This window comes from Pan troglodytes, chromosome 11, assembly GCF_028858775.2.
Source record: "Pan troglodytes isolate AG18354 chromosome 11, NHGRI_mPanTro3-v2.0_pri, whole genome shotgun sequence".
Taxonomy (NCBI): domain Eukaryota; kingdom Metazoa; phylum Chordata; class Mammalia; order Primates; family Hominidae; genus Pan; species Pan troglodytes.
In genome coordinates this window covers 68,388,680-68,408,580 of record NC_072409.2, presented here as the reverse complement: position 1 = coordinate 68,408,580, position 19,901 = coordinate 68,388,680, and the positions used below count along the sequence as shown (strand labels likewise).

The window sequence follows — 19,901 nt, the reverse complement described above, 5'->3', positions numbered from 1 at the left end:
CCTCAGTCTGTGAGAGGCCCTGGTAAGGTGTGTTTTCCGCCCCCACCCACTTTTTTTTCTTCAGAGTAAAGATGATAAACCGTGTAGACCCTTGAAGTTCCTGGTAGTATTCAGTGATTTTTTTCCAGAGCCCTTGTATGGAAATGGGCACCACCATCCTTCAGAGCAGTGGCAGTAATAACTGACATTTTTTAAGCATTGAGCAATGCTTCTGTATATGTGGTTTGGCCTTGGCAGCTCTTTTGATAACATAATAGCCCAAGAAGCCAGTTTAAGTGAGAGAAGGAACCAATGAGTCCACGATTGCTTTCAACAATAAATGCTAATTTATTACCATTAAGAAGGTACATATGATTGGATTTAAAATGGTCATTTTACTATTTGCAGACTATATCATGCAAATAGGCAAAATAATCAGTGTAAACATATATATGGCTTATGTGAATCAGACACATAGAGTAAATACAGATTTTTGGCAGAACTTGTATGTGGGAATCCTGTTGTGCTGAAAAGATCTGGGGGGAAAAAAAGGCCTAAAATGGAAGCATCAGATTGTGTGAGAGTGTGTGTCTAATGTGATGTATTCTAACAGCTTACAAAGTGATGCACTGTATCATAGTATATTGAGTTTGTGTTTGATGTTTGTTCTGATGGAAGGAGATGTGAATGAACTGGAGATTGCTCTCTGTGCTTTATCCTGATCTAGCGAATAGGGAAGAAAAATTAGTATTCCTTATAGCCAATTACGCACACTGGATGAAGTGGCCTTTTCATAGCATGGTTCTTAAATAGTCTCATTTCTGGGTAATCTCATTTCTGGGTATTTAGATGAGCTGAGATAAGAAAAGGCAGAGTACTTGCCTGAAGGTACAAATAACTTTTATGGGGATATTTTCAAGTCATATTTATATAGGCCATTGAAAGAGCAGGGTTTTTTTCTGGGACTCACACCCTTGTGTGTGTTCATTTGTTTGTTAAAGTTAATAAATGACTTGATTGGAGATATATTTAAATTAGCAAAAATGAGATCCTTATCCCTCCCCTAGATATTTTATGTAAGGGCTTGTCACCAGATTTTATAGTACCAGTGGTCTTGGAAGCAGAGTCATATTTCTTTAGATTGGTCAGAGTTATTTGTGCTTTTCATTGCCCTATGCTGTGAAAAGACATTAGTCATCACTGCATTCTTGAAATAATCTACTAGTAGAAAAGTCTGCTTTTTTTCATTCAGAGATAGAGAATTGTGAAGTCTCTTACAGTTTTCATTTTCATGTGGCCTTAGGAAACAACATAATTTTATGTAATTTGGGAACAGCTGTTTTTTTATTTTACCAAAATTTTTCATACTAATCAGGACTAGATTGTTAAAATGTCCATTTCAAACTCAGAGAGTATGGTATAATTCTATAAAAATAGGAGAATGACACATGAAATTTGGCTTACACATTTGTTAGAAATAATTCATTTGTCTCTGTCATAGAACTGTATGGAACAAAGAAGCTGAGTTTTTTTCTTTGTTGATGGTTTAGTCCATATGCATTTGGCCTTCCCTATTCGCGGGTTCCATATCCATGGATTCAACCAACATTGGATAGAAAATATTTTTTAAAAGCCATAAAAACAATACAACAGTAAAAATAATACAAATGACAATACAGTATGACAACTATTTACATAGCATTTACATTGTATTAGGTATTATAATTTAGAGATGTTTTAAAGTATATGGGGGATGTGTATAGGTTATATGCAAATATTATACCATTTTATATCAGGTACTTGAGCATCCTTGGGTTTTGGTGTCCAAAGAGGGAAATCCTGGAACCAGTCCCTTGTGGATACCAATGTATGACTCTGCTTTTTTGGCTGAATTCTGTTCTAGTGCCAAATAATACCTTAATTTCCTACTTTTATTATTCTGCCTACAATATTTGCATCATACAGATTTTTCTTATGTGAAACTTTGCCTTCACTTTGAATTCACAACATTTGTATAATAAAATGAAAATGTGAACATTAAGTTCTTGAGTGAAATTTACCTGGAATTTAGGGCTGGTCAATTGGAAGATGGCACCAAGATTCAAAATGGGTCCCTTTAATTGAAATAACATTCAGAAATTCAAAATTAGCTTAAAGGGAGAAAAACTGGGTGTAGTCAAAGCCCAGATGAGATATTTTTAAATTGTGGGCAATAGAAGTGAATTATCATGGATTTAGGATAATTGTGAAAATCATGCCCAGCCCTGTTTCTTTATCATGATTGGCTTCCAGAAGTGTGTCATGAGAATGAGTTACTGAATAGAAAACACTTTATAAATAAAAGATTTATAGAGAACAGGACAGAGGAGAAAGAGAGGACGCCCTCCATTCCCTTGTATTCCTTGTCCTTCATTTGATTGGTATTTGTACTAGTCAGAGCTCCAGAAGGAAACGAACAGCACACTCCAGTGTGGGGATTGAGGAGTGGACCAGGTGTAAGTAACTTGTAAGAGCTGATGCAGTAACCTGGGGCCAAGCAATAGCTGGACAAGGCAAGGGAGCAGTTGTTGGAACCCAGAGAGGGCAGCAGTATGGAGAGGGCCACCCAGCAGGAGCTGGGAGCTTTTGAAGGCAACATAGCACACCTGTGCTGCCACTGCAGAGAGGAAGCTAGGAGAATAAATGCCTCTTCCTGTTTGTCCCGCTCTCTGGTTTCCTCTTGGCTAAGCCCAAGCAGAAGACAGAATATAACAAAGCTGTTGAAATCCCTATTGGTCAGCCTCGTGGGGGTACCCAGCAAGATGAGATGGTTGAGAAAGGATCCCTGGGTGTGTTTCTGGCCAAAAGGAAAATATCTTAGAGTTGATACTTTTACTGTTTTTTCTTTCCTCTTAATTTATCCCAATTCATTCATCAGTCACATGTTTGGCCCCTACTTGGAGTCTACATTAGTGTGATATCCAGTGTGTGGACAGTGCCCAGGGGCTTGGTGACTAGATCCAAAGAAGTGCCAAATGTTGACTGCTCTTGCCCAACGTGATTTCATTTAAACACATGCCAGTGTGCTTATACTTCATATGATACTTTCTCTTTTTTGGTGGGGGCGTAGGGTAGTGATAAGTATATAAAAATTTCTCAGGTAACCAGGAGAAAAAAGGTCCTGTTGCCTGATATTAACCTCACAAATTAGGATTTCTTCTGTTTTTATTGTGAATTAATGATTGTTTACACTTAGGCCTTCAGAGCAAGCCTTTGGCTCTGGGATCGTGATAATAAAGAAGCAATCGGGATTTTTTTGTCTTACATACTTTTAATTGCTTGGGAGAGTAAAAATACTAGTTTCTATAAATCGTTGGTTGATAATGAGAAAAAATTTTGTAGCTTTATTTCTACTAGAGAGATGGTAGTTTTCAGCCACTTTATGCTTTTGTCCAGTATTCATGGTTGGGATTATAAAATACTCATTTTAAACTTTTTGGATTAATCCTGTTAAACTGGGGTGATAGCATTCACATTACAGCTGTTAATTTGTATTTCTAGGAGTTCCAGATCACTTTACTAAAAGTAATAGGAAAATTATTATAAAGGAATCAGCCACTGCAGGACTCTGTGGCTAGAAATACCTTTCATTGTAACTGTGTGAGGGCTATGTATTTACCAAGACATCTGCAGTCATTTAAGAGGCTTCTATGAAAACTGTAATACTTAATTGAAATTTTGTGATTGTTTATAAAGATAGTAATGAAATCCAACCATCAGAAAAACAAAATGAATTTAGGACAGATGGCGTATTACTAGCTTTTATTTTTTTTCTCCCTCCTTCCTTCCCTCCCTCTCTTCCTTCTTTCCTTCCTTTCCCTCTCTCTTCTTTTCCTTCCCTTTCTTTCTTTGTTTTTCTCAGCTTTGTAGTGAGGAAATGGCATTAGGGACCCTGATGATACGGACATTCTGTGTTTCATTCTGTTATTCCGTCTTTAATATCCAAATTGGCACTTTTATTTTCTTCACATTTTTGGGGTAAGATAAAGACAGTTATTGTTTTGGAGATCTCAAGGAAATTTGAGAGGGAGTGAGAAACAGGCCCTGAGAAAGGACACATGAAAATAACCACTCATATTTAGAAAAATGAAGCTTTTAGATTTGAATTCATTGTAGGAGAAATATGCTGTCATTTTGTGAAGTGATCCCATTTTTCTGTCTTGTCTTCTTCCCAGGGACATATATAGCTCTGTTAGGGATTACCTTCAGGCTTATGGTAACAGAAAAGTAATATTGAAGATGTGAAAAAGGAGATAGCACAGAAGGAAAAAAAGCTAATCACAGTAAATTACTATATAATGTTACTAGTCAAGAATCGGGAGAGGGAAGAACCACCGTTGCTTTCCTGAATTAGGTGATTCCTTGGAATAACTCAGTCAACCAACCTCCCACCAGAAATAAATTCAGGGGATATGTGTTATCTAAAAAAATGATTCTTCTTGTCCTATCAGGATACTGTGTTCTTATGCCACATTTTAAAATTGGAGAAAATGGGCTGGGTGTTGGAAGGCAAGGCTGATGCACCCCTTGAGGCTAGGAGTTCACAGCCAGCCTAGTCAATCTAGTGAGAACCTGTCTCTACAGAAATTAAAAAAAAAAAAAATTAGCTGGGCATGGTAGTGCATGCCTGTAGTTCCAGCTATGGGGAGGCTGAGGTGGGAGGATCAAGAGACTCAGATGGGATTTCTTTATCTCAGGAGTTCAGGGCTGTAGTGAGCTATGATCACACCACTGCGTTCCAGCCTGCATTACAGAGCAAGGCGCTGTGTCTAAAAAAAATAAAATAGGGAACATGTCTAGAAATTTTCAGACCTTTTTTTCTTATCTCTGTCTGAATACCGTTTGTGTAAGTACACTGTCATTTCCAGATCCAAATCCTGGCTAATCAACCCAGTGTCCTGGAAGCGTTTCAGATATTCTCCAGGGAACAGAGCTTTATCAAGTTTTATCATGTTCAAAAGATGCTGTTGCCATTGTTTCTTGCAAGATACATGGTTACAAATCACTATCAAAATTCAGTGCTGAGTGGTTTCCAAAGAGGTGACGGGTTTGGGTTTTTCGTTGTTGTTATTTGAGGTCATCTGCCTTTGAAATAGATTCTCTCCCTCTAATTTTACTAAATGTTCACCATAGCTAGTGTTTCCGATTCTAGAGTTGCTCCTCTCAGCAGGCCATCTGGGGATGTTAAATCCAAGGCATGGTATTTGCTTTAGTTATCTGAGAGACTGAGATGGCACTGTGGTCTGATGAGCTGCTATTGTTCATCTTTCAGGGACAGGAGAGAGTGGCAAGAGTACGTTTATCAAGCAGATGAGAATCATCCATGGGTCAGGATACTCTGATGAAGATAAAAGGGGCTTCACCAAGCTGGTGTATCAGAACATCTTCACGGCCATGCAGGCCATGATCAGAGCCATGGACACACTCAAGATCCCATACAAGTATGAGCACAATAAGGTAGGTGCGACTCTTCATTGGAGCAGTCGGCTGAATGTTCCAGGTGTTCACAATAATGTGACAACACGAGTAGCCTCTTGACATGTCTGGAGTGCATAGGGGGGTTTGGAAATACACATTTTCCATCCCATCATAAATGAGACTTTTAATAGATAATAAGTTATTGATAAGTGTCTTTTTCTTAAACCTCTAAATTTATACCTATAAAAAAACAGATTTGTATTTTTAGTGATATCAATGAAAGGCATATTTGGATGTTCAGCAATAAATATTTTCAGGTTTAAAATTTGGAGAAGCACATTATGTTAAGGAGACAGTTTGTAAGTATCATAAATTGGCCAAAATAGGGGATTTCAAAGAGGTGGTGGCCTTGCTTTTTAATACATTGAAAAAAGAGTGAAAACAACCTAAAACTATTCTGTCTGGTTTAATTTTGAATTTTGTGATTTTCTTTCAGTAGTACCACAGGCTTCATTTGATTTCAAAATAGGTCCATCTGTCACTTCCAATAACCTTTCCAACGCATTTCCCTGCAACTGTGTTAAAGTAACAGAAACTTCTAAAACCACTTGAAAAAGGATTGGGGGAAGAAACCCTAAAATTATTTTAGCTTTTTACAAAATAAGCACACTTCCAGTATCCTCTAGCATTATTTCTTGGTTGAAGTAGAATACCATCCCCCTTCTCCCCTGCGTGAAAATAAATGCTATGATTGCTCATCCTCTAAATATTAAAGAGATGTAATACCAGACAAGATTGGTATACCTGAGCGTTGTCCCATGTTTGAATTTATGCTGCAGTTGTCCTACATAAAGCTTGTAGGCAGGAACTGGACCTGCACCCAGGGTGTGACTGTCTGTGCTGAGGCTACCAGGCCGAGGGGAGGGATATCTATTTGGAATTTGTTAGAAATGTCTTTGTTGTCTTCAAAAGACTTTGTTGCCTTCCCGTTAATCAATACATCCCCCATGGATGCAGTCTTTGCTCCTCAGGGATTTTAGATATGCTGATCCTATAAGTGAGCCTTGCCTTTTGTTGATAAAACACTGCATTTATACCTATAATTATTTTAGAGCCTTCAATAAGAAATTTTCATTCTCTCAGTACTTTTGATAAATCTACTGTGAAGGATATTTCCATTTTCCAAGATCAGTAAGCAATAGCAAGAAGTTGGGATGTCCAGTGGGACTCACAGATTTAACTCACAAAATGAACCCACTGCTAAAATAAGGCACTTCTGTATACCTTTGCCTCTGTTACCATCCCAAGGCTTCTATAATAAAATACCAAATCATCTTAAAATCAGGCATTTGTTTTTCTTAGATGGTTCCTTGAAATTAACACTGGTTTCTTACCTAATTGATACTTTCATACCTGGTTTTCCAGTGGCAACAGGAATCTTTCCACAAATAACAAAGAGACCCTCCACAAATAATTCCTCCTGCTTTTATTTTCAAGGGTGAAAAAGAACTGCGCAAGTTTGTGAGCCCAGGAACATGGTAATTGAGCCAGAGTAAGCTGCATGGATATATCTAAGTAGTCTGAATTTGAAAGGATCAGGGTTCTCCCCGCCCCAAGAAATCTCAGTGGTTTCTGAAATCGTTAGCATGCTTGTTTCCTTGTAGTTGTAATTGTGTTGAGTTTGTTTGTTGTTTATTTTTTTAATACCAGCGAGTTTTCCAGTTTACAGTCAGTTAATAATATGGTGATCTGATGAATTCTGCCTGACTTACCATGTGTGTGCTATTTGTTTTTTATATATACACACCACACTGCCAGTTTACACACTAAAATATAATCTCCCTGAATTTTATCCCCCCAAATCTTATTTCTTAGATGTTCCAGAAGAATCCTTCAGGACCGCCCTGTTGGTAGATTTTCATATGAAGATCATTTATTGTACAGTCATGTAGATGTTAAAGATGGGGTGGAATTTATGCCTTATTCATGTAACACATTGAAGAATATTTAACAAGTTATTTGAACTTTTCATGTCAATTCTTTTTTTTTTTTTGAGACAGAGTCTTGCTCTGTCGTCAGACTGGAGTGCAGTGGCGCGATCTCAGCTCACTGCAATCTGCGCCTCTCAGGTTCAAGCGATTCTCCTGCCTCAGCATCCCAAGTAGCTGGGACTACAGGCACGCACCACCATGCCCAGCTAATTTTTATATTTTTAGTAGAGACGGGGTTTCACCATGTTGACCACGTGATCTTGATCTCTTGACTTCATGATCCGCCTGCTTCGGCCTCCCAAAGTGTTGGGATTACAGGCGTGAGCCACCTCGCCCGGCCTCATGTCAATTCTAATTGAGTGGACATTACTGTGTTGAATACTATTCAGTTATAAATTGACATCATAAAAAGTTACAATATATGAGTTTTCCTCAGATACCATAATTATCCTCATAAATCCTCCTACATATCATGACTTTAGTGTGATGACCTCCCAGTTTCCCATGTTTAACCCCCTTTCATTCATATTACAAATGACTTTCACGTTTGTTTCTTTTTCTCTATATCATACACATGTTCTAAAGCGTCATTTTCACCTTGCTTCATCCATTAACTTTCTGAACTCTGCCCACTTGTTGCCTTTGTTTATGCTTGTTAAGGACATCATGTCTACTCCTTCCTGTTCAGCTCAGCTGCCTCTTCTTCCAGGAGTTCTCTGATCGCTTCCCAGCCCCTCATAGTGCTAAGTAATCCGACTCTTCTTTAGCATATCCATAGCGAAGTGTTTGTAATTGCCTAGCTTGTATTGATTATGGTGACTTGGATGTTGATCTTATTTTCCTCACTAGATTATGAGCTCCTTGAAAGTCAGTCTTCTTCAGTTCCATCTTTGCATTCATTCTTCATTGTCCCTGGCATTATATCTTGTACATAGTAAGTGCTCAAAAAATACATCTTTTTGAATAGGTAAATTATTTGTGGCCAGGTATGGTGACTCATACCTGTAATCCTAGCACTTATGGAGGCTAAGGCGGGCGGGTAGCCTGAGGTCAGGAGTTTGAGACCAGCCTGGCTAGCATGGTGAAACCCTGTCTCTACTAAAAATACAAAAATTAGCCAGGCGTGGTGGCACATGCCTGTAATCCCAGCTACTTGGGAGGCTGAGGCAGGAGAATCGCTTGAACCCTGGAGGTGGAGGTTGCAGTGAGCTGAGATCATGCCGCTACACTGCAGCCTGGGCAACAGAGCAAGACTCCATCTCAAACAAAAAAAATTATTTGTGAGCTTAACAATTGAGAGTCTCCTCATCTGCCCTAAACTTGTCGAAATGATTATTCTTATCAACAAATAACTCTTGAAATCTGTATGCATAAGGGAATAAAAGCTATATACTGTCAGGGATACAGAAAAGTTTAATCAGGGCTGGGCAGAAATTTACAATCCAGAAAGGGAGAAGGGCAGATCTGAGGGAGGGGCACATTGGGGAGAAGAAATGGCTATAATAAATGATCAGAAGAAGGAATTTGCATGGGATGTAGAAATCTGCCAATTTAGCTTGAGTGGAATTCTTATAGAGGAGGACTAGAAAATGGTTTAGGATGTTTCATGAAAGATTTCACATGCAGGCTAAATTTGGATTTTATTTTCTTGTGTTTATTATCTTAATAATAATATTTTATGTTTTGGTTAGAGTTTTCTATGGTTACAAAGGTATATACTTTATAGTTTATAAATAGTCTAAAGAATTTGGTGTATATTTGATTAACAGTTACATGGAGGTATCACATTCTGATTTATATTATTGTGACACTAAAGATATAAAATAAATAACTATTTTGGAAATTTGGCTTAAAAACATAACCATTTGGTTTTTAGTAAAGCTTCTCTGCACCCACCATCACATTGGCCATAATCTATAGTAGCATAAATAAAGATACTTTCTAATATTGTCCAGCCTAACTTTGTACTTGCTTTTGAGCTCCTGTATTTTATAAAGCAAAACATGGCCTGTACATTATATGAGCTCTTCTGAACTGGGAAAGTGTTCAGTTTTGTTTGCTGTGAAATTGGTTCTGGCTTTTGGAATGCCACCCCAGAGTAACCGAGGTTTCTGTTGCTCCTGCTTACTTGTTATTGCTTGAACCGAGAGTCCTGCCTGGTTAGCTGGCCGGAGGGTGCTGTGGTCAGGGGGAGTCCAGTTCACAGTCTCTGGACCAAATGGTGTGACATTGCATGCCCTTTGTCAACAGATTGCATAATTAGTAAGGAGCTTGTAATTGCACATTTTACCAAAAGAAAGATGAATTCTTCCCCGAGTGTGTATCTGTTGTCCTGTTCTTGTACTTTTTGCCAAACAAGCACTGTTTATAGGTGAGCTGCTTGGACTCAGCCCAGGTGAGAGAAGACATACGTCTTAGGACTTCTGAATAGTCTGTGAACTAGGGTTTGTTTATTCCTAAATATTATTTTGCATTTTCCCTGAACACAAATATTGATAACTAGTGATAAAAAGGGATTAAGTATTTGTCACTCGGTCAAATCAAAAGCCATATTTAAGGCTCCACTAGGTGCAAGGGCATTTGACTGTGAGATAACTGTGTCATTTCTTAGTTTCCAAAAGAAAGAATTTTTATCCCTATTATTTTATGGCTTCCTTTTTTTTTTAAGTTTATTATTTTAAAACTTTTACTTTAGGTTCAGGGGCACATGTGCAGGTTTGTTTATAGGTAAACTCGTGTCACGGGGGTTTGGTGTACAGATTGTCACTCAGGTACTAAGCCTAGTACCCAGTAGTTATTTTTTCTTACCTTCTTCCCCTCCCACCCTCCTTCCACCCTCTTTATACCGATGTGCTTTTCTGATGGATCTTTGCTTTGGTGTTGAAATCAGCTCTTAATTAAAAAGGAAAGGATATAAAGTGCCTGTGTTTATGTGGCCGAGGAACTGTCTTTGAGTTACAGCTGAGGGAGTGGATCTCAGGGTTTGGAATCCTTGATTTTTTACTGTCTGAACTTGGCAGTTGGGGTTCTTCCTGCGTTGCCTGTTACTAGTTATTTCATATTTGTTTGCCTTATTTTCTCAATCAGATTGAAAATTATCTTACAGTAAGCAAGCTTCTTCCTTTATAATTCTTTATCTCCTCCGTAACATGCCAGACATGTTGTAGAAGCTTTTGTTTATTGAGTGAATTACTCCAGATAGCGGATCATAGTATCCTTTGATAGTTGGCTTATAATCTCTATGAACTGTGAAATAAGGGTGGTGTTGTGGCAATTTCAAAGTATTGATAGGCCATTGCTCCCTTTGCCAGTCCTGGGAAGAGAAAAGAATCTGATACAATGCTTCTTCATGTAGTGAATTTTTAGACAGTTGTCTAAGAGAACTCCGCCTCACCTTGGGCGAATGTTGACTGGACAGTTGCACCTTTTTTTTTTTTTGTAAACCAGTTTTTCCTTTTCGACTTGAAAGTCCTGATAACCAGGGCTTATTTAGCACCTTGGCTGCAGCTGTCTCTGACAAACTAGCCAGGCATTTTGAGGCCTGACACCTGTGTTTCCCTTTCGCCTAGCATGGAGGGCTTATGAGAGGATGTATTGCTACAGTGCCTTTTGTCCTCTCTAAGCAATTCTGAGAAAGAACTTGTCACAGGAAAGTACCTCGTTAAACACATTTGACACTTTCTGTATTTTCTGTACTTCCTGAATAATCCAAGGTCCCAGAAGCCATTTTTCATTTTCCTGAAAAATGTAGCCAGGATTCTGGAAAACTTGCCAACTTATTGTTGCCCTTGATCAAGGAATAAAACATTACTACTTTGTGCAACATGAGTGAATTTTCTTAGTTTACAAAATGCCAAAAGGCTGGTTTCATTTTAATATTTCCCACCTAGATAATAAATACGTAATAGAGGCAGAATTAATAAATACATATTCTTATCTACCCCTCTGAAGAGCTCTATCAGTCAAGGTTCTCTGCTTGCAAGCAACAGAAACCAACACTGGCTAACTTAAGCAGAAAATGAATTTATCTGAAAATGGACTCACTGGGAGAAGGGAGTAGAAGCTGAAGGATGGCCTCTAGAAACTAGGGCAGGCTCAGGGAACTCATCTGTGAAATGGATGAACTCTGGCCATTTCCAATCTTCTGTCACCCACCTAAGATTCAGATTTCTGGGAAAAAGTGCCGATTTGGAGCAGCCTGGATTCTGTGCTAAGTCTTTAGACAGGGGAAGGCTCAACAATATGATTGACAGCCCCTGAGGGAAATCTGGGTACAGTTGGTGGAAGAAGGGGAATGATGGTGTTACAAATTACACATCTTCACTGCAAAAATACACAGCGTGAAAAATAAAATGACACATGGATTCTCCATAGAAGCAAGCCCTCTGATTTTACTGTTTGCTAAGTCTTTGTTAAAATAAAATTTCTTATTCTGGAGTGGAAAGAAGTAAAGGGGTTAGTGACTTAGTTATATATGAAGTAGCTAGCTGAATTTGACTCTAAGGATTGAATATAATAAGCTTGGGATTATCCCATTTCCGCACCCCCCCCCCCCCCGCCAGCTTCAATTGTTTTAACTCTCTAAGCCATGAATTTCTCCATCTGTGACAAATAGTAATAGGATTATTTCAAGGGTTAAATAGATAATGTATGTGAAAATGTCTCATAAATGGTTTTTGAAAGTTTTGAAGTTATAAGAGGAATTGTCATTATGTGGAGAATGAATACTACTAACCTTCCATCTTTTTAAAGAATAAAACAAAAAAACAATGTGACCAGATTTAGGAGGTTTTTAAGGAAAACCTCAGAGTCACTTCAGAGTGACAGTCATTGAAATGGGATACTAAAAGAGGTAAGAAATAAAGAATAAAACAAAGAATAAAACAAACAAACAATGTGACCAGATTTAGGAGGTATTTAAGGAAAACCTCAGAGTCACTTCAGAGTGACAGTCATTGAAATGGGATACTAAAAGAGGTACAGAAATCTCCTTATCTGGCTGTGTTCAAAATAGAATGTATTTTTAACATGTGAATTTCTTTAAAGCACTTTTGCTAAAATAAAGCTAGGAATGTACTAGACAACCTCTAAAATTCTTCTCAACACTGTTTTTCTTCATGTTGATTTTCTAATTCTAAAACTCTAAAAAAGAGATGACGCTGTTATTAAAATTATTTTCTTATATTTTGAAGCTTTTGCCTTTCTTGAACTTTGTCCATTCTACAGCACCTATGAAAAATTTTTAAAAAGACAATAAACAACAGATTTGCTTTGATAATGGTCTCCAGCCCAATAGAGATTTTTTTTCTTTATATCTAAATCCCATACGTGATTGTAATGATTACATCTGTGTTGATTTTTTTTTTTTTTTTTTTTTTTTTTTTAGTGTTCAAAAGTAAAATACCAGATGAAGGTTTTTGTGGGTGACAGTGATTTTAATTGGATTCTTGGCCACAGGGTACCAAAACAGCCTATGCTGTTTCATAGGGAAACTTTCTACTCCTGCTTCTATAAATCTTTGAGAGTTTTCTCATCTTTTTTTTTTTTTGAGACGGAGTTTTGCTCTTGTTGTCCAGGCTGGAGTGCAATGGCGCAATCTCGGCTCACCGCAACCTCCGCCTCCTGGGTTCAAGCGATTCTCCTGCCTCAGCCTCCCAAGTAGCTGGGATTACAGGCATGCGCCACCATGCCTGTCTCATTTTTTGTATTTTTTAATAGAGACAAGGTTTCTCCATGTTGGTCAGGCTAAATCTCAAACTCCCAACCTCAGGTGGTCCGCCCGCCTCGGCCTCCCAAAGTGCTGGGATTACAGGCATGAGCCACTGTGCCTCTTGGCTTTTTAATAGTCTAAAGGAATCTATGGACTTTTCCTGGCCAATTTGATGAGTCAGCCACCTCTTTTTCTAAGATTGGTTTACTGCTTTCTCCCTTCTCTCCAGGACTCTTGGGAGTTGAATCACCATGGAGTCTCTGGTAACTATATCAACTTTCAAAATCCCTTTCTATAATTTCTTTTCTCTTTTAATATCTTGCAGATACTTCCTAGCCACATTTTCTTCTCCTCCCTTTATCTTTGCAGTTCTTTATTCATTTTATACCCATGATGGCCATGTAAAAATAGCAGATGAATATGAGATTTTTAAAATTCCTTGTTTTCTTGGCTAAAGTTAATTCGTAATCCCAAGGCATGCCATATTGCCTATCTAGGATGTACATCTAAGTTCATTTTCATCAGAGGAGGGTTCTGAAACAAAGGAAGACTTCAGCAGTGGACTGAGACTGATATTTTTTTCTTTTTCAATAATAAAAATTTCAAAAAAATACAGAAGAGTGCACACAACATCAGTATTGAGTCTTGTGTGTTTTTCCGTTGTCAATACATGTATATCTGGATTTTTTGATCTGGGTCAATATAACCATAACCTCAGAAGATTCTTCATGCTCCCTTCCAGTCAATACTCCCAAGTTCCGAAGGATGACCACTATCCTGACTTCTGGTAACGTAGATTAGTTTTGTTAGTATTTGATCTTGGTATGAATGAAGGCATACAAAATATGTATTCCTTTGTCTCTGGTTTATTTTACTCAACATTGTGTTTGTGGAATTCACCCACGTTCTTAACTTGTAATTCCTTTATTCTCATTGCTATGTAATAGCAGTGCCTCACAGAACTTTCTGTGGTGATTAAAATGCTTTCTATCTCTTCTGTCCAATACAGTCGCCACTAGCTGCATGTGACTATTGAGTTGTGAAATGTGCCTAGTGTAACTGAGGAACTGAATTTTTACTTTCATTTAATTTTATTAATTTACATTTAAATTTACATGTGACCAGCAGCTACTGTACTGGACAGTACATTGTATGACATTTTATTTTATAAATATGCTATAATTTGTTATAATTATATATATATAATTATATCCTATTATAAATTTGGGCATTTCTGGCTGATAAAAATACTGCAAATATAAACGTTCCTGTACCTGTCTTTGGTGAACATAAGTCTGCATTTCTTTGGAGTATGTATCTAGCATTTGGAATTCCTGAGTCAGAAAGTATGCATATAATCAGTTTTAGTACGTAGATACTGCCAAAGAGTTTTCCAGAGTGATCATACCAGTTTACATTCCCACAAGCTGTAAGAGTTCTAGTTGCTCCACATCCTTGACAACAGCATTTGGTATTCTTTTTGTTTTAGTTATTCTCATGGCTGGTATTACTAGTTTTGGTTTGTTTTTGAGACTGGGTCTCAGCTATGTTGCCCAGGCTGGTCGAGAACTCCTGGGCTCAAGCAGTCCTTTCACCACAGCTGGGATTACAGGGGTGTACCACCTCACCCAGTAGTCTTTTTAATTTAGCTATTCTGATGGCTGGATAGTGGTATCACATTGTTGTTTGAATTTGCATTTCTTTGATAACTAAGCATCCTGAGCACTTTTTTATATGTTTACTGGCTATTTGGTTATCTCTTATAAAATACATTAATTTTTTACCCTTTTTCCATTGGCTTGTCTGATTTCTCATTGTTTTGTAGGAGTTCCTTTTATATTAAGGACATACATCTTTGTTGAGTAAATGGCTTACAAATGTCTATTTTGTGGCTTTTTGTTTTCTTAATGGTTCTTTCAGTGAAAGTTCTCAATGGTAAGATAGCCCAGTTTATAATTTTTTGCCCTTCTAATAATTGCTTTTTTGTGTCCTTTTAAAGTAATCTTTGCCTACTTAAGGTCATGTAGATAATTTGCTGGATTTTCTTCGAAGTTCTTTATTGTTTTACGTTTTGCATTCAGATCTAAAATCCATTTCAGGTGGATTATAGAGTATGGTATAAGGTAAAGGCCAAGTTTTTATGTTTTTTATCTGGATATCTAATTAACCCAATTCATTTATTGAAATGACCATCCTTTACCCAGAGCAATACAGTGTCACCTTTGTCACAAATCAAGTGAATGTATATGTTTGAGTTTGTTTCGGGACTCTCTATTCTGTTCTATTGATCTATTTTGTATATCTTTGTGCCACTACTGTGCTCTATTAATGACTGAGCTTTGCAATGTTTTAATATTGGGCAGCAGTAGAAGTCACTCAGTGTTGTTTTTCTTCATTGGGATTGCACAAGAGCTGAATTTATTCCTGTGTACTTTTAAAGAAGAGCATTTTTTTAACTGGCAGGTAGATTTCCTAGGGTTAATCCAAATGTGTTAATTGTTCTCTCTAATGCAGACATCTTCCTTTTTCTTGAGGCCTCAGTTTATTTCGTTATCCAGACTGTGTTAGCTGCATAGCTTAGTAAAAGGACTTGTATTTTTCCTAGTTTGATAATATGGTTTTCTTTTTTAGATCAGTGTCCTTATTTATGAATGGTGATGGTGGCTTCATTATTATTCAGTGATGTTCTTTCTCACTTTAAGCATTTCCTCTAACAAGAGTTGGAGCTGGACACGGAGTGCAATGGAGTTCTACCAAATTCCCCTTCCACAAATGGCTTTTTGGGCCAACATGGCTCTACAGCACCGGATTTTGCATCAGAATCCCTTCGAGTTTCTTATCTTCACCATCTGTAGCATTTAGATTGAAAAGGCTTACCTGGGTTTTCTTTTTTTGTGTTTTATGATCTCAAGCTATTGGAAGTAGACCAATTCGTGTGGCTCAATATGAGAGTTAAAGTTACGTCAGAAGGTAATGAAAGCTGATTTTGCCCTTTTATTAACTATAGTATTTTAATCCTGGTATGTAAAATTGTTACTCATTTGTGCCTAATGCAGATAATGGGAAGCAGCTCACTGTGGTAAAGTAGGGGCATTAAGCACAGGTGCAACTGTAAACATGTATTCACATACACATGTATACACACACTCATATATGCCAGCAATGACCTTTGGACACTACATTGTATATGTATGTGGGAATAAAACTGATGGACGTCCAGCATTATCTCTAAATTGTACACATGCAGTGACTGTCTTTGCATAATGTTCCCCCAGCTTATGCTTGGTGGCCTATCTGCATTGTTTTTCATCTCATCTCAAAGTAACCTAGCTCAGCTTGCTTCAGCTCATGCACAGCTTCCACAGCCACAGCTCAGTTCATCTTTAGCTAATCCAAATCGTTTAAAATTGGATGAAAGGAAGAAAATTAACACTTGAGGGCAGAGATTGGGCCTTAATTACTTAAACCTAGTTCAGTATTTGACATATGGTTCTACTCTGTTGAATGAATTAACAAGTGAACACTTGTTGACTGTGATGGGTTTTGTGTACTGTGTGGTATACACACAAGAACACAACTACTGGAGTCATACACAACTTGGTTTGAAACATACTCTACGACAAAACTGTTGTGTGGTGTTAAGCAAATTAATGTCTCTGAATTCCAGTTTTCTTATTTCTAAAATAGTGGTGATTCTAATGCCTAGTTCACAATGTGTTTTGAGAATTACATAGTCTGGAAAAGTTGAAAGTGTTGTCCATTGTTAAATGGAGATGATGTTCTTTAGTCATTCAACAAATGTTTGCTAAGTGCCTCCTATGTTGTAGTCAACAGAAACTGATATGGCTGATTAAAAAAAAAAAAAAAAGCACTCTAAGGAACATTACTGATTGGTCGAAACACATGAGTGAACTCTGCTTTAGCAGCCTGTCTCTAAACTGCTCTCAGCTGCTTAGACAAACCTGCGCAGAATGACCAGGAATTGACAGCCACCATATAAAACACATGTGGCATAGTTTAACGCATTTTAGTAGGAAGTTGTGAAGCTGGTCATTTGGCTGTTCTTGGTTAACCCCTGGCAAAGCATCAGATGAATACTTTCCTTGTTCTTTTAAACCAAGTAATGTATTGTTTTCCCTTCTTAATTTTAAAACAATGCATCTATTTTCAGTTAGGCAGAATATATTTGTTGGAGCCAAGGAAAGTGAATGCCTGAATGGAGGTCGAGGGAGGATATGAGAAATGCTGGGGCATTTCCTTCTCATTTTTACGCCACTGGAGAAGTCATCTCAGTGATGCACTTAGTTTTTCCTATTGTAGAAAATCAGGGTAGTGCTTACTTAATATTTAGCAAAGCAATAGTTTCCTTCATTTTAATAGCATGTATCAAAACCTAAAAACTTGTTGCTTCTCAGGAATTGTAGTCTTATTCTTTATTATATTGTTTTGCCCTAAATTACTTATACCTGCTATGCAATTATGTTTTTAAATAGTATGTTGTTAACCTACTCATGATTTTCATTAGTACAAGCATGTATATCCAAACATGAATATCAGCAAGAAATGCACTTTAAAAAATGACTTTTTGTGTCATTTCATGTTATATTATGATGCTTTTCCTTTCAGGAGAGAAAAAATAAGCTCTTCATTAATAGCTGCAGTTACTCATTTTGGCTTTTCCCTTATAAATGTATACTTTTACCACCTTTATTTTCCTGATTTTATGTTTCTTAAAGTGAATTTGTTAAGAAGATACCTTTAAGTTGTTGCTACCACTTTGTAAGATGCATATGCAGTTTTTTTTTTTTTACTATCTTGTGTTATTTGTTAAAACTGAAATGTAACTGAAAGGAGTGGCATATATCAAGAAATGTGATATCCCCGCTGAGATGAGCAGTAGTATTGGATTGGCTGGTAGGTTATCTGCTTCTGTCAATGTGCACACTTCCTTTGTGGTAAAAAGTATAACGGTTTTGAACTAAAAAGAAGACTGTACTGAGTGTTGTCGATATTGGCCTCCCTGTGAGGTGGTGAAACGTCCTTAAAGACAGTGCTTCTGTGGTAAGAGTTCAGCTAATTAGGTGATTGTGTGTGCATTCTCTAAGGCACTAGCCTCGTCTTTCGTCTCTTGACCGTCTTCTAGCCATTTTACTATCTACCGGGCAGCTGGTGGATGGCAACAGGATGAGATCGTGTAGCTGTTTGATTGTATTAATGGAACACTGCAGTCAAAGTACCTCACTAAAGTTGGGGATTAAAATACTTTTAGATTCACCTTTCAGTTGACCTTGATCCTTGGCATAAAATAATCAATACCATATGCTTTGTGGGTGGCGTGTATCAGTGTTGTGCAGTTTTTGCCAGCCATGGAGGAGAATGGTGGCCCAGAGGAAGGGGTGCCTTTTTCTCTCTACAGCACTCTCTTTTTGCCAGACTCTATACACAGAAAGTGGAGAGGTGGGTACATTATTCTCATATGCACAGAAGTGCCACATATTCCAGAGATGACGGCTTTGGGTCTTCCTAACTGAATGTGAGGTTGAGAACATTGATTTTGTGTTCTAGAGTATTGCTTCTCGAACTTGAATATGTATACAAATCATGTGAGGCTCTCATTAAAATGCATATTTGTATTTCAGTAGATCCAGGGTGGGCCTGAGATTCTGCTTTCCTCACAAGCTGATGCTGAAGCAGCCCAAAGTAAAGGCCTCTTGGAAGTAACTGACTCTTTGCCACCAGAGGCAATATGAAATCACCAGTAGGCTACCTTTTGGAGAGAAGATCCCAGAAAATACTTCAATAGGATTTTGGCCATGAGACATTCAGCAAATTATTTAAACTCTCCATGCTATGCCTTGTCGGAAATCTGAGGAGATAATAGTATTCACTTTGTATGGTTAGTGTGAGCATTAATGACAATATATAGATGCAAAACTTTTGGGACAGTAACATCAACATGGTCAGTGACTACTAAATGGTTGTTGAATTCTTCCCAGAAAGTGCTAGGTCAGGAGAAATGTATATCTGTTTGGGGAAAGTGCACAATATTTGAGAAGAAATTGCTTATTGTTTAAAGACATACAAGAGGCTATGATCCAAGAATGAGACTTGGGTTCCATGATCCGGTGCAACAGTGGTTTCTTGGGAGCAGTGGCTGGCCTCTGGTAGGATTTAAGGCATCAGAATGTCGATGAAAGTAGGGGCCCTTCTGAAGGGGTTCATGGATTTCTGTCACTGCTGAGATAAAGGAGTCTTAACTTTTTTCCCTTGACTGCAGGGTGTTTGTAAGGTAAGGAAGGAGGCAGATAGTCAAATAACGAAAGAGGCAAAGGGACAGAAGAAAAAGGGAGAGAAATAACTTTAGCCAACCACTTCTGGGCCTTTTTCATTTAATATGCTCCAAAATGTGAGGTAAGTAGTAGCGTTCTAATTCTACAGATGAAAAATGTTTAAAATACATGCCCCAAATAACTCAATTTTTAAGTTTATGGGGCTGGATTAAGCCCAACCCAGAATTAGGCTTAATTCCCTAAAGGCAGCTCGTATACTTGACTCCATAAACACCTTTGGCACCTAGGACACATGTATTTAATTTTCTTGTGCAAAAGAGTAAATGCAGTTACCTGTGGCCACTCCAGCTGTCTTTCCACCACTTCAGCCAGCTAAAGTTACTGCTGTGTCCCCAGGACCTAGCAAAGGGCCTGACCCACAGTTAGGCTCAGTAAATACTGTGGAATGAATGAGTCAGTATTTAATCAGAGAGC

The 19,901-nt window shown here is 37.8% G+C and overlaps 1 protein-coding gene across 3 annotated transcripts in view; it reads left to right on the top strand.

The window, feature by feature from the left end:
- GNAQ (G protein subunit alpha q) overlaps positions 1-19,901 on the top strand; it is a 312,313-nt gene that overhangs the window by 104,243 nt on the left and 188,169 nt on the right. For all 3 annotated transcript variants that reach the window (XM_016960988.3, XM_054658875.2, XM_063787785.1), the window contains one exon: positions 5,291-5,475. In XM_016960988.3, the coding sequence (XP_016816477.1) occupies positions 5,291-5,475 (185 nt within the window). The remainder of the gene's footprint in view (positions 1-5,290; positions 5,476-19,901) is intronic.